At 30.6% G+C, this 15,552-nt stretch overlaps 1 protein-coding gene across 1 annotated transcript in view; it reads right to left on the reverse strand.

Annotated features, from left to right (window-relative positions):
* LOC106471917 (homeodomain-interacting protein kinase 2-like) overlaps positions 1-15,552 on the reverse strand; it is a gene marked incomplete at its 5' end in the record, with an annotated part of 39,922 nt that overhangs the window by 19,351 nt on the left and 5,019 nt on the right. The window contains 7 exons of the mRNA XM_013932542.2: positions 4,471-4,627; positions 5,257-5,441; positions 7,673-7,759; positions 8,377-8,496; positions 10,529-10,652; positions 11,706-11,860; positions 12,010-12,186. Coding sequence (XP_013787996.1) covers positions 4,471-4,627; positions 5,257-5,441; positions 7,673-7,759; positions 8,377-8,496; positions 10,529-10,652; positions 11,706-11,860; positions 12,010-12,186 — 1,005 coding nt within the window. The remainder of the gene's footprint in view (positions 1-4,470; positions 4,628-5,256; positions 5,442-7,672; positions 7,760-8,376; positions 8,497-10,528; positions 10,653-11,705; positions 11,861-12,009; positions 12,187-15,552) is intronic.

The raw sequence follows: 15,552 nt of genomic DNA on the forward strand, positions 1-15,552 counted from the left end.
TGTGAAGTGATTCACTACAAGACAGGTACAGATCACTCTAACACTCTTAGTAAAGATTGCTATCAGTGGAGATGGTGCCATTAGAACACACTATTTATCATATGTTAGATGGTGCCATTAAAACACACTATTTACCATATGTTAAATGATGCCATTAGAACACACTATTTACCATATGTTAAATGGTGCCATTAGAACACACTATTTACCATATGTTAAATGGTGCCATTAGAACACACTATTTATCATATGTTAAATGGTGCCATTAGAACACACTATTTACCATATGTTAAATGGCTTAAACAAACTACCTGGTATTATATATACATCAAATTACTTTTCTTGGTGTTAGAAACAGAAAATACTCAAGTTACCAAGCGTTAAGTACATTTAACAACCAACTACTATATACCCGATACCGAGTCTAACTATCAAAGTAGTCAACTCTATTTACCAAGTAAAAGAACCATTCAAGTACCTAATAAACAAGTGTTACATATCAGGTGTTAGATACATGACACTTCTAATCATCGCATTAGTTTATCTCATAACAACTGACTGGGTGTTATGTACATCTAACAAGAAGAGCTACAAAATCAGAAAACAAGATGTCGGATACATCTGAAACTTCTAATCATCACTTGTGATAATAACACCTAAATACTCTAAATTACCAAGTATTATAACTGTGTTATACTTTATATAGTTGCATTAACTTTTCAAGTGCTATGTACAAAATACAAATATCATATACACAGTTGTAAGTCATACACACTCCTTTTAAACTTCCCGTGAGTATAAAGCAAATTACTTACATCACCTTAAATACAACAATTCAGTGAAAACCAATACATTTTCATTATCATGTGTTAGGTGTTATAATCATTAAACACACACAAAGCCACAAACACGTTAAACTATATCAGGTACGTAACAAATATCATACTAACTTCTCGTACAGCATGAAATTCACACAGTTATTAAAAACTAGTTTCAAGAAACTTTTTTAAACACAGTAGCACATTGAAACAATTTACTTATAACTAAGTTAACACACTTTTCACTATCAGAGACTCTTTCTTGCTTTCACTGTATGAGAAGATGACGAAATGTCGAGGGACGGGTGGAACACAGTATGAGACGAGTACTAACGTTCAGAAATATTTACAAAGCAGTTATTACATTTTATAATGATTTGTTGTTTTGTCTACAGCACAAGTAAATCAGAGAGAGAGAGAGGAATACACACATATATATCACGTGTATTTTTGTACACAAAATTTAATGGCTAATGATTAATGATATGAAGGTAAAAAAAAATAAAATAAAAGTCAACGTTTTCTACACTCCCAAACTGTTTTTCAGGAGAGCATCCTATCCAAAAGTCCTAGGTTTTATCTGAGATGCTAATGCTGAATGTTAGTCGGAATACATTCTACATACAAAGATGACAATATTTTTATAATTTAAAGGTAAAACAGTCAATTCTGAAATTTCTGATTAAGCCACACAGAAGATAAACATCAAACAAAATGTCTCTAGCTTATTTTAATGGTATATAATAATCAACACGCCCTTATAACATGTCTTATTAACGTCTCCAGATTCAGTCTAACTACATGAATAAGACACAGCTGCATCCTTGTATTCAGAGTAAATTCTTATAAAGATTTTAAACAAGTTTTATGTGGAGTATCTGATTATTATTACTACTTTGCCGAAGTGGTAAAAAGAACTGGAAATTTTATTTCTTAAAGATCCACAATTTTTAAGCCTAATAGCTTTTCACAGTCAAACCAATAAAAGCCCATATGAGTATTTGTTTACACAAGCTTTCCTAATTGTTTTAAGAAAGTTAATTACTTACTCATTAAGAATAATCTTATCAACAAATATCCTTTTACCTCATCTGCACTTTCTTGGCTCAATCGATGTAAAATACTGACTTCAATCTGACCTTGTCGTGCATAGGAGGGATGATTCTTTAAGATTTTGATTGCCACAATCTCGTTGGTCCCTTTCTTCCAGCACTTAACCACCTGTAAGTCAATAATAAGAAGTTACTGATGTTGGAACTTAATTTTCTCTTACATTACTCTTCTGAAAAATGTCCTTTTTTTTTTTTTCTGGTTAATGATTAAGATCAGTATATTGTTAAGTCTTAACTACATAATAATTCTCAAAACCCTCATCATTATTATTGTGCATTTATACAATTTGTGGATTAAAAATAAACAGGCATAGTTTTAAATAGTTTTGTCTGTATACATAAAATTAACAATCAATTAATATCAGTGTGCTAACAATAAAAATGTACATGTAATCTTAATTAAACTCTTTTTTTATTATTTATCACTCAACTAAGTCAATAAAACAAAAATTAGCATTTTTAAAAGAGTACATACTTATTTCTAATACACAGGTTGCAAAGTGTAATAAAATACGAAATGTTTGTTTCTAACTTTAAAAAATTTGATTTGGTTATTCAGTCCCAGCCATTATGCTTGAAAGTTAAAAGTAGAAACAGCTATTAACAGTAGATTACACAGTTTTGCTTGGTTAAAATCAAATTGTCTAATAATAGAAAGAATTTTAATTAAATAAAAAATATTTTCTCCGGGAAATCCTACAACTAAACTAAATTTATATTTGCATGAAAATGTGCTTTTCTAGTTCTTATAGAAATTTTATTTGTATTTATAAATTATTTATTCTACAAACAACCCAATTACTGCATTTCTGGATTCAAATTCATATAAACAATGAGAGATTTATTCAAGGTCAGTTGATTTACAAATCCAGAAAAACCTAACAAAACACCAAGCACTTTCATTATCAACTGATACTACAAGTAATAATTGCTTGAATGTAAACATAAGAAACATCAACTAAATTTTATGGACTTTTGAAGAAAACGTTGTGATTTTCATGCCAAAATTTTAATCTGTTCTGTGACATAATCTGGCTCAACAACCAAATAACCACCAAGTTCCACATTATTTAAAATAACTAAAATTGTTAAAACATTTAACAGACTTACTTGACCAAAGGTCCCTCGTCCCAAAAATTCCAGCACCTCGTACTGGTTTGTGGCTGAGTATAAAACTTCATGTTGTACAAGCTGGTAGTCCCCCTCAGTATTGGAGGAGCTATTTTTTGATGTTGCAGGCGCCGTGGTGATAGTTGTAGTTGTTGTCGAGAATTTTTTTGTTGAGGTTAGAGGCACGACTGCAGCAGAACTTTTATGGTGCACTTGATGCCGATGGTGTGTGTGTTGGGCTCTATCTTCTATTCGTTTCGTTTGGTGAGGCTGTAACACTTGATGTTGCAAACCTGTCGCATCTTCAAGCTCATGTGATTTGCGTTTCAAACCATTTCGCTGCTAAATGTAGTAAAACACATAGGTTTAGAACTAATTTCTAAAGCAAATGCTAGAGTAAGCATCACTTGATTGTTAGAAAATTCATAAATGCTGGCAAATCTAAGTCAAACTTACAACATTTGTATTGAAGATCAAATTTTAAATAACAACTATATTCTGGAGAGAAAAATATAAACCTTTTCAACTCTTAACCACCTAATAAAACAGTGGATGCCTTCATAATAAAAAATAATCTAGGTGATGTGATGAAACAGCTGAAATGTATTTTTACTACAGAAGTTACAAAACACCAAACTAATAACTTGTTATAAATGTTCAAAACTCTTATAAATTCACAATTATTTTTAACTCTTCACAAACATATGATAAATAGTGTGTTCTTGCCATTGGTGCCATTAGAACACACTATTTACCATATGTTAAATGGATTTAACATATGATAAATAGTGTGTTCTGCATCTTAATGCACCTCTATTATTCACCAAACAATATTTTTCCTATAATTAAAGGCAAACTTACAAGTCGTATGAAGTGTCATGAAGGTCAAAAGATTTAAATTAGTAGCCTAACTGGATCTCCTTATTGAGTGTTATGTCTCTCCAGTCTATAAACTACCTCTTAAGAATGTCCGATCCACCATCATTAATATTATATGGTGTCATTATAGAAATACAAGTAGAGTATTTAAGTAAGAATGGCCTATGTTGAAATTCAAACTGAAACTATCTATTATTCAACTAGTAACGTTTTCCAGTGGCAGTTACTGAATAACACACAAAACATATAACAATATTTCCTATTTCAATAACTTATAGCTCTGGGGACATAGCCTCTCAGACCAGGATCTTATGATATGGAAAGCAGTGGCAGCAGATGGTGCTAGAACAGCTTTCATAAGTCACACAGTTTTGTCAACACTTTCTTTAAAATCCAAAATTTTTCTCATAATTAAAGCATTTTGAGCACTTAAAATAAAATCTTTAATAAGAAACACAGGTATTTACAGGTACAAATATGGGAACTCTGTATTAAACAAGTACACAATATTATATATTTAACATTCACCGCTGAGTAACAAAACAACCTACCTGATTCTGCAGGTTACTCAGTTGATTATTGAATGTAATAGCTACATTACTGGATGAAGAACCAAAGTTACTCATTATTGGCACTTGGTTACCATTCTGGTCATATGCATGTCTGTTTCTGCGACAAACTTCCATCATCTGAACTGAAGCCTTCACACTGTTAGGAAACAAAGCAGAGGTAAAATAAAACATAAAAATTATTTACAAAAAAAGAAAGAAAATAAATTAATATGAGTAATTACAACATGTTCTTTTACTGGAAAGGGAGTTGGCTATATATTTTCTTCCACAATGATGTTATCTAATTTCAGGAATTAAAATAACTAATCTAAGTTACATATTACACATACAAGCAATATACCAGAAACTTCTGCATGCAAATATTGAATCAAATGGTAGTTTCTGGACCTATTCAGGTCTAGAGTTGGTTGACTAACTCAATTACCTATGAGTATTGATTACATCAATTTGTAGGAGGTACTATGGCGTTGGTATGTTATTTTTGAGTGTGTGGTGTGGTTCTTGACATACATTTTTACAAAGTTTATTTCAAAATTATTAACTGCTCAAATACATACTTTTGTATTTATAAGAGTAATATTTAGCTACATGGTATACTGAACTTGGTGAAGCTATTTTTATTTAATGAATGGGTTCATCCTGAAATAGACCACAAGTAAACAAAGTTGGGTAGTGTCCAGTTAAGTGTACCATAACTTCACGTTTGCTTTACGTATGGTGGTGTTGATTAATACTTTAAAACAATGTATCTGAATGAATTCTTACTTGTTACAATGTGCATAATCCATAAGGTGGTTGAGAGAGACAAAATTATGATTTAAAGCTTCACCAGGGGTAATTCTTCTTTCCTGGTCTAAAGTTAACATTCTTTTGAGAAGGTCGATGAACTCTCTTCGATCTACCTTTTCGGCTAGCAATTCTCCACCTTCTAAATCAGTTGGCACATTTACCTGTGGAAAATATTTTTAAAGGTCAAAGAAAAGAAAGCTAACAGCAGTGAACACACTTGTCTTTGGAGAGCCATTTTTAATGCTAAATATACACATGTTTGTGAAAACTGATGATGTATAAAACAACGTCCTATCATTCTTATTATAAGGTTTGTTAAGTATATTTTGCAGTTTTCACAAATATACTTATAAATACAATACACTTTTCAAAACATTCTAAATAAAAGTTATTACAATGCAATAAAATTATGAGAATTTTTCTTTAAAATTTTGGAATAATTAAAAAAATGTGTATGTTTGTTTAAAGTTGTTTTCTTGGTATTTGTAATAACTTATCTTCTAAATAGTCAAATTAGAAAGAAGACACTATTTAGTGTCACATTCTGATGACATATCAGCTATCTTATTACAAAGAATTCAAGCTAATGCTCAAAAAAACGTAGGCATGGTAAACTTAATCAGAAAACAGAGGTACATAAAAACCTATATTTTGGTTGTAATTAGAAATACTAGCAAAAGGTATTATAAATTTTACTTAATGGTCAATATCAAAAAGATCTCTGACTACTGCTAACAGTATTGTTGAATACACAAGACTGTTTAGTTTAAGAGTGACTTAGTTTATTTAGTGATTTAATATTTAATGATTATTTAGTTTTCATAACAAGAGTGTTAAAAGTTAATTATTTTAAAAGTGATAGTTATGACAAGTTTTGTTACATAACTCTGTACGAGTCTTATGTTGTGTATGCAGTTTAATTGTTGTATTAGGCTTTTGTAATATTGTTGACATCATCTTAATCAAAGCTTCCAAGTTTTTCATTATGTTCAATATTGTTGTTATAAATACATGCAGATACAGAGTGCAAGTAAGAAAGTGAAGTTAGACTGCGTGATTGCAGTTTAGCCAAAACAGTCGATTTCTATAGTGAAAGTATCACACTTTGTATTGTAAACAGAGATACAGAAGAATAATTTGTCTTGTCAAAGGATGTTCTAAAGTAATTGAACCCACCTGTGTGGACTTTGATGAAAAGGAGAAAATTATTTAAAACTCTTAAGATACAACTGTGGTAACCAACAATTATAATGGTGATATTAAAGTGAGTATCACAGCTTGTATTGTAACAACAGAGATAGAGAAAAATAATTCGTCTTGTCAATTGGGTTCTAAAGTAATTGAACCAGCCCATGTGAACTTTTGACGCATAAGAGAATTATTTAAAGCTCTGGATAAACTGTGCTAACCCATGGGGTAACAAAAGTGAATTTATAACTGACTAAATTGTGATAATAGATGAGAGAAGAAATAATTCGTCTTGTCAACTAGGTTCTAAAGTAATTGAACCAGCCTCTGTGGACTTTTGCCGAAAAAGAGAATTACTTAAAGCTCTGGATACAACTGTGGTAAACAATAGTGTAACGAATTTTTGTACATACATTTGACTTGTTTTGAATATATTTTAAAACAAGTGGATTATGTGCTGTCCATTTGTTGTTCAAATATATTGCCAAAAAGTCACAGACACCTAATGTAAAGAATTTGGCAAGTACTTCTACTAATTTAGAGTATTACAAACTACCACAGGTCCACATGCCATTTATTTTATTGGTTTCAAGGGAATGAATGGATGGTATGTGTGTCATTTACCACTCAGGTCTACTGAATGTTGGCATAAACATTTCTAGAAATTCACCTCCATCGGACAGTTTCTTCATATTAGTGTATCTATTTTCAATATATATTATCCAACTTGTACTTATAAGTATACTGGCGATCTGGACTGTACCCAAAGACCTCTGAAGTTTCATGGTGATCAGAGATCAAGAAAACTTTGTCATGGACAGAAAAACAGGCACAATCTGCTTTATGGTATAGATTATTTTATATCATATTAAAAAAACCATTAGAAGCATGGTAATTTTTTTGTTTGTTTGTTACGTGCAAATCTACAGGACAGGCAACCTGTGCTCACTGCAAGGACTGAACTCTGAATTTTAAAATAATAAGCTCACAAGCTAACTGTTAGACCACCAGAGGGCAGGGAGGTAAGAATACATAGCAACAAATCAGGAAAGAGTAAAAATTTTTTCTTTTTTTATAACTTCTTATGTTTAATATTTATCTATAAACAACATCAAATTTTCGTTTAAAATGTTTTTGAACTTCAAATTTAGATAATAATAATAATAAAGTTATATAATTTTTTTTTAAAGAACAAACTACTTACCTGTGCCATGTCATCAAGACAGTTAAAGATATATTTTCTAGCTTCTTTAGACTTAATGTTAGTTTCTGCTTCATGTTCTTCTGGGGTCTATGAAACACAAAAAATTTATTTTACAATATTTCATTTCTTTGAAATGGAAATTCACATTATATACTAGGTTTTCTTCAATAATATGTAAAGGAAAAATAGAGATATTGCAAACTTATAAACATTAGAAGCACTCATACAAGATTTTTAGTCACAGCTTTAGTGTCTGATGGCTTATACTAAAGTTAGTCAAAGCTTGGAACTTTGAGATTGAAATTTCATAGCTTTAATGTCCATTCATTTTAAGAGTAAAATAATAACTTCATAGATTTCAACCGCAACAAAAACGTATCTTGTTAATCTAGACATACGCACACAACAGAAGTTATTTCACTTGAGTGAAGATTTACGTTAGGAAACCAATATTATAACATACAGAAAAAGTTTATTATTATTCAATATTGATAAAAAAAAACTATTACAATGCCTTTTTCATACAGTTTAGAAGTGATTATAATATACTACTGCCATTCCTGTTGATTTTCTTTGTGTTTAATTTTAATCTATGTTTAATATTTAAAACAAACTTATTTTGAAAGTGATTATATAGATCAACATTTTCACAACTTCTCATATTTTAAATAAGAATATTTTATGTTATTATTATGTGAATGTACTTTTAATCTCCAGAAAGGATAGTTGCTGTCTGTTTCTCTGTAAAAAAAACGAGTAGTCTTTGTGGCATTGTTCAACATGTGTTCTGCTGGCAATCCTTGTGTCTGACTGATATATCTTATCTGAAAGAACCAAAATAAAACACTAGTATGTAACCACATGACAAAGATTGGGTTTAGATTATATATAAATAATACTAGAGACAAGCATAATCAAATATAAATAAGTGTTATACCGACCAGTAAGTGACTTAACTAACACAGGTTGCTACCTACGTGCTTGTTCAATGCTTACACTCTTTGAAGCTAACTGATCATTATGTTTCACCTATAAAAATACTGTCTAACAGACTATGATACTAGTGTGATAGGTCATTATTGAAACACATGAACAATGCTACAGACGTATCATTTCACACCACAGTTACTAAAACTACTCAGTCGAACCACATGAAACTTTCCAAATAATGTTTCTCCGTTTTTAAAAAAAAACACATTTGATGTACTTGCATCAATTTTTATCTCGTGAAATTTTGTTTCGAAATAATGTTTACAGTTTTTATATTCAAAAAGTACAAATAACTTCCTTTCATCTTTGACTTTCTATATTTTATTCAAATCTTGTAAGTGTATCCATTAGGGTCTTTCAATAGAACTAAATATTTTCTGCTTTAATAAAATAACATATATAATTCTTTTGTTCATACATATGATCACTGACATACAAAGAAAACAACAGCTGAAATATTAAAAAGAAAGGTCAAAAGGAGGTAAAAATCTATCTTTATTCAGTAGAATTCTTCTGCTTTATTTAAAGCACTGCATACTTATAAGTAAACATTGTACAGTTAGTTTTCACTTGAAAACACTAAATGTAATAATTTAAGTTTATCACTTGTTTTATTTTATCACTGGCCATAAAAAAGTATTTTATTCAAAATACAAGTAGATTCAGGGACAGCAAAAAATACACTAGTGACATGAAACTAAGAAATAGCAGAAGTTAATGATTACTTTTATTTACTGCTTGTGTCATCTTTCCTTTAACTATGAATAATATTTTTTGCTTGGTCAACAATTATGCCATATATATGTGGCCTGCTCAACCTGTGGTTAGTGTGTAAATCCCAATAATAAATATGAGGTGATGATATTGACAGAGGATGTGTAAAATATAATTAAACAAAAACAAATTCAAGCTAGTTATATGAGTAACATGATTTCACTTTACTGTTCCAGAAAATGAATGTTACAAACAGACAACTATATTAACCCTCTCACTATGGGTAGGTTAAATTGTGCATATCACAACCTTTTACAGAGTTACATTCAAAGTTAATTAATCTATTTCGTTATTAATGTATATGAATAAACCTGGCATCAAAATGTAGCTAATAAATCAAATTTTAACATAAGTATTGATTTCTTAATTTTCTTCTGAGAGTTCTTACAGACATTTTGTAAATAACCTCAAGCAAGTCATTCTCATATAAGCAATGCTTTCCAGAGTGTATACACATACTTACTAGCTGGCAGGTAAAACAAGAGGGAATCCTCAATAGCCACAGCACTTGAGATTCTTTTGGGCAGGATTAGAGTAAATTAATCCAGACCTTTTTTTCCTTTTTATTAGCTATATTTTTGTGCACCAACAATACCAATCGTGGGGGTGCACGTATACCTGATTCTGTTTTATTAATCATCAGGATCTCTACCAGCCTACCCTCAAATTGAAATTCTTTTAGGCAGGATTAGAGTAAATTAATGTATGAGACCTTGGGCATGGTCAAATACATCAATTGAAAGGGTTTAACCTCTTGAGTCCAAAACTGTAATTAGATCTCAAATTGGTCAAGAGATGATGACAGAGTTACGAGCTAAAAGTATATACTTCAAAAAACAAACAAAAAACTCAAGAGCTGTTCTATGAACCACGGCTACAAATATCTATGTTACTTTAGCGTATTTTCTTATTATTTTTACAGAAGAAAATATATTTAAGGTTATAGTAATAACTTGAGATGAATGAAAAATCAGTGTATCACCATTCAATTATGCACTTTTGACCTAAACTACATAGGTATAAACTAGCAAAGAGAAAACGATGTTCATTATATGAAACCATGATCTACGGATGTGATGCATTATTAACTACCTGGTCATACTCAGAAGACCCAGGGTAAAGAGGCCACCCCAGAAAAAGTTCAGCTATCACACAGCCTAAGGACCACATATCAATTGCTTCACAGAATGGCAGGCCAAGAATAATTTCAGGAGCCCTGTAAGAAATACATTGTTATTATTTTTCAAAATACACAAAAGCCACATATTTGATCTATTGTGTAGTTCTATAATCCTTAAATTGAAAAAAATTATAGTTACAAGTGCAACAGAATGTTATTACATGCTGAATATTTTACTAAAAAAATAACGTGGTTGTAAACAATTCAAATTAAAAACAGGGTAAGGTTTGTTTAGGATATTATAGGAAAATAAAACACCGTAAGAAAAATGACAAAAGATAATATTTATAGAATATTGGTCTCTTTCCTTTGGGTAATGAAGTGTGAAGACTAAACCAAATGAAATATACAATGAGATGATTATGTAACTTTGACAGGTGGCACTAACACTCAAACATACAACACCAACAGTAAATAGAGAGGTGGCAAGTTGTCCGTTTTGGATATTCATGCATAGCTATACAAGTACCACCTGAGCTAGTCAACCCTAATTATGCAGTGATAAGACTAACAAGAAGATAGCTAACCAACATAACTCACGGTCCACTAATAGGTTACTATAATTGGAAAGTAGGGTTTGACTGTCATTCTTATAACACACTCATGGCCTCAAAGTGCAAGCTAACCAACATAACTCACGGTCCACTCTTAGGCTACTGTAATTGGAAAGTAGGGTTTGACTGTCATTCTTATAACACACCCATGGCCTCAAAGTGCAGATTACAATTTTGTGGTAACAGGATGCAAACCATGGATCCTCGGCTCTACAGTCCAGCACACTAACTGCCTAGATTATGAGATAGGTAATGTATTATTTTAAGTTGAGATACACTAACAGCTTGCAAAGATAAAAAGCCTTTTCTGACATTCATACTGCATGCTTGAAGAAATGCAACTTTAAAATATTCTGAAGGGTTATCAACATGGAAATTGATATTTCCATTAACATGCCTTTGTCATTTATCACAAATATCCACCAAATGATCCTTCAGAAGAGCTGCAGCATTACATGAAGTACACTGTTAATGTTGAAAGTACAAATTTTAAGAGGTTTAACTACCAAGATTTCTATACATAAATTCTGTTTACCTGTAATATCGTGACTGAAGATATGTTGAGCACACAGCTTTTGAAACGTGGCTAGCTGAGCCAAAGTCGATCACCTTCACCCTGAAAGGATGGCGTACAGGATCCACCAACATGATATTTTCTGGTTTAAGATCAGCATGGATTAGTCCGAGTTGCTGAAAGGTAAAGTGAGATAAACTATGTAACTCTTCCTAGACTATCATTTTATTTTCATTTTTCATTATAATCTAGTAATCCTACTACACACTTTTCATGGACTAACCTAGCTTACAGATGACCAAAATATTTTAAATTTTTACCCTACCTTCAACTTCAGCAGAGCTGTAAGCACTTGTTGTAGGATGGGACGGATGTATTTCAAAGGAAGAGGACTGAATTTGTTCTGTTTCAGAAAGTCATACAAGTTTTGTTCTAGCATCTCAAACACCAAGCAAGTGTGATTCTTGTGGGTGAAACACTCGTATGCCCGAATAAAGTTGAACTAAATAAGAACAGATAGAACAAACACTTAATATTTTAATGTTCTTCTGGTTATATGTCATTAAAACGTACGCAATACAGAAATTCACTGCCTAAAACACAAAATATAGCATATAACACACACATTACCACAAAATTCTAACTTGGCTTAGAAACAAGTAACAAAAACTATAATGAAGTCTATTACATATCTAATCTAAATGAATAAGATAAATGGTGCCATTAGAACACACTATTTACCATATGTTAAATGGTACCATTAGAACACACTATTTACCATATGTTAAATGGTGCCATTAGAACACACTATCTACCATATGTTAAATGGTGCTATTAGAACACACTATTTACCATATGTTAAATGGTGCCATTAGAACACACTATTTACCATATGTTAAATGGTACCATTAGAACACACTATTTACCATATGTTAAATGGTGCCTTTGTCATCATTTGATTAAGTAAAAAACCTCTATAAGGATCAGTCATCATTTGATTAAGTAAAAAACCTCAATAAGGATCAGTCATCATTTGATTAAGTAAAAAGCCTCGATAAGGATCACTCATCATTTGATTAAGTAAAAAACCTCGATAAGGATCACTCATCATTTGATTAAGTAAAAACCTTGATGCCTTATTTTAAAATGAAACAATGTTACTAATACTATAATATTACCAGAAAATAGCATTACAGGACTCCCACAGAAAATACATTCACATATACTTGGTTGATCCTTATAGAGGTTTTTTACTTAATCAAATGATGACTGATCCTTATAGAGATTTTGTATCCATCTATTAATTGTTAAGTTAAACTTAATATGAAAGTGTAAATATATATAATCATGAAAGTGTAAATACTAAGCACACGTGTATTAAAAAACTTTAGAAACATCCTAATGCCTAAATTGAAAATCAGAAAAAGCAGAATGTAGCGAAAAAATAGATGCTGAAAGAGAAACCAGCATTTCTTCCAAATTCACTTGAAAGTCTTTGTTTAATGTGTATTTCTTCACTGTGATTTGGTTAAAATGTTATTACATGTGATTTCTGTGCAGTTAAAAACTGTCTGTCAAATTGTCAGTTCTTTTGTTAATATCATTTTAATTTTATATTTATACTTGGACAGGTGTCTTTAGTTTTGTGTTACGCATGTTTTTTATGTAAGTAGAAACTTAATCATTCATTTTTATGCTGATATACCAGTGATATTGAACAGGGATGACAACCCACTATGAATGGTTGAGTGAATTTTATTTATATATCCCCCAAAACAGTGATTAACAATTAAACTATGTAGCAACCAGACAGATGATGAATGATAAGGTACGTTAACACAGTAATATTTAATGTGGCATTAAGAGAGCTTGAATCTGTCCCAGTGTTTGTTTGGAGTGCATTTATTAATTATATAAAAAAATTATCTGTTAGAACATGGAAACCCCTTTTTGTTATATACTGTAAAAATATCAGTTGAAACTGCTTTTATTTACTGGATCTTGATGTTTTTTATGTTAACTGTGATAATAACACTGAAGTTTATCCATTTTATTGGTTAAAAACTTTCTGTTACATTTCATAATGCATTGCAATTTGCAGAGGATAAAAAAATGCTGACCTCTTGTGTGTATTGATCATTTATCAGAATGTAACATTTCTGTTAAACTTCACTAAAATGTGTTTGTTATTGTATAACATGTCTGAGGTATTGTACACATTTCAAAGTGTGTTGAATAGATTCCATAGAAACACTGTCATAAAATGACTGTTGTAAGCTTTATTCTGAAAATATCAAACTGAATTTTATAATGAAAACTTCCCACTGAATGTTTTAACCCACATACACGAGCTTGGTTCAATGGACCAAGCCTGTACTGAAGAAATAACGATTATTATGATTCATAGTGTATTTAGTGTGTCTCCATGAAATTTAACAAGCTTTTAGTAAATATTTTAAATCTTTTGTAGAAAAAATTCAGATTTCTTAATTAAGTATCTTCTACTAAAGATTCTTCCGTGAATATATAAGATGAAAAACACTTCTTTCATCTTACAGTTTTTACATTTCATTTGCATAATCTCTAAAACCTCTTAAATGAATATCAAACGTTTTTGTCAGTAAAACTTTATATTTCATTTGTTATTTGCCCTACTCTAACTCTATACGAACTCCATTAATTTGACCAATCTTGTAACCACCACAAACAAATAGGAAATAAATCTAAGTACCCATTTTTTCTTTTTAGAATGACAGCATATTGTAACAGAATATCACAATTATTTATCATAAGCAGTATAAGTATCATAACAGTTTACATCAGTTTTTATTGTTTTATTGCTCTTTGGACCATGTCTAATAACCCTGCAAAGAATCTGTAAATCACATGCCAAATGCATAACTTAGGTTACTGTATTAAATGACATAACACACAAGCTAGTCGTGACGTATCTCGTAGAGAAATTTTTTTTCATTATCTAACCTAATAAGTTTCTAATTTTTACATTTTAGTTACTTTTATAACAATAAATTTAACGTATACATAAAAAAATAAGAAATTTAGTACTTATATTTGGTTTCTTGTTTTATTTCTGTTGAGCTGCTAATGAAACTTAAGCCTACTTTTTTGTAATGATGATAATAGCACATTAAATAATTATTGTTTATTTCAAATATGCCCTTAAGTTTAGCAATAGTAACTTTCAATCTGTGGATGAAATAGCTGAAACTCTGTACTGAGAACAAAATATAATTATACATCAGTAGCAAATGGCAATTTGGGAAAGAGAGGTTGTAATAGGTGGGCATAGCATGTGGGCTTGACTTTCTAGTGTATGTTTCTGTAAATAAAGAAGATTTGAAGCTATAAAAATTAGACTGTGCTTTAGTAACATCGATACTATAATGAATAATTTATGTTCGGCTCAGGGCCTCAAAGTGGGCCTGACATTCTAGTTTATGTTTCTATAAATAAAGAATATTTAAAGCTATAAAAATTAGACTGTGCTTTAGTAACATCAATACTATAATGAATAATTTATGTTTGGCTCAGGGCCTCAAAGTGGGCCTGACATTCTAGTTTATGTTTCTATAAATAAAGAATATTTAAAGCTATAAAAATTAGACTGTGCTTTAGTAACATCAGTACTATAATGAGTAATTTATGTTCAGCTCAGGGCCTCAAAGAAGGGTGATGATAAAATAGATAATGGGCAAGTCATAGCTAACAAATGTCACAATTCACATACAAGGGGAGATTGAGGACTTAATGAAATATTTAATTTTGAAATTAAGAAATGAAAACTTGTATCAAAATTTGGTTTATTAACTATGTTTTGATGGTAAGTTTATTTGTATACATTGATAAT

Source organism: Limulus polyphemus, unplaced genomic scaffold (assembly GCF_000517525.1).
Source record: "Limulus polyphemus unplaced genomic scaffold, Limulus_polyphemus-2.1.2 Scaffold4961, whole genome shotgun sequence".
Classification (NCBI taxonomy): Eukaryota; Metazoa; Arthropoda; class Merostomata; order Xiphosura; family Limulidae; genus Limulus; species Limulus polyphemus.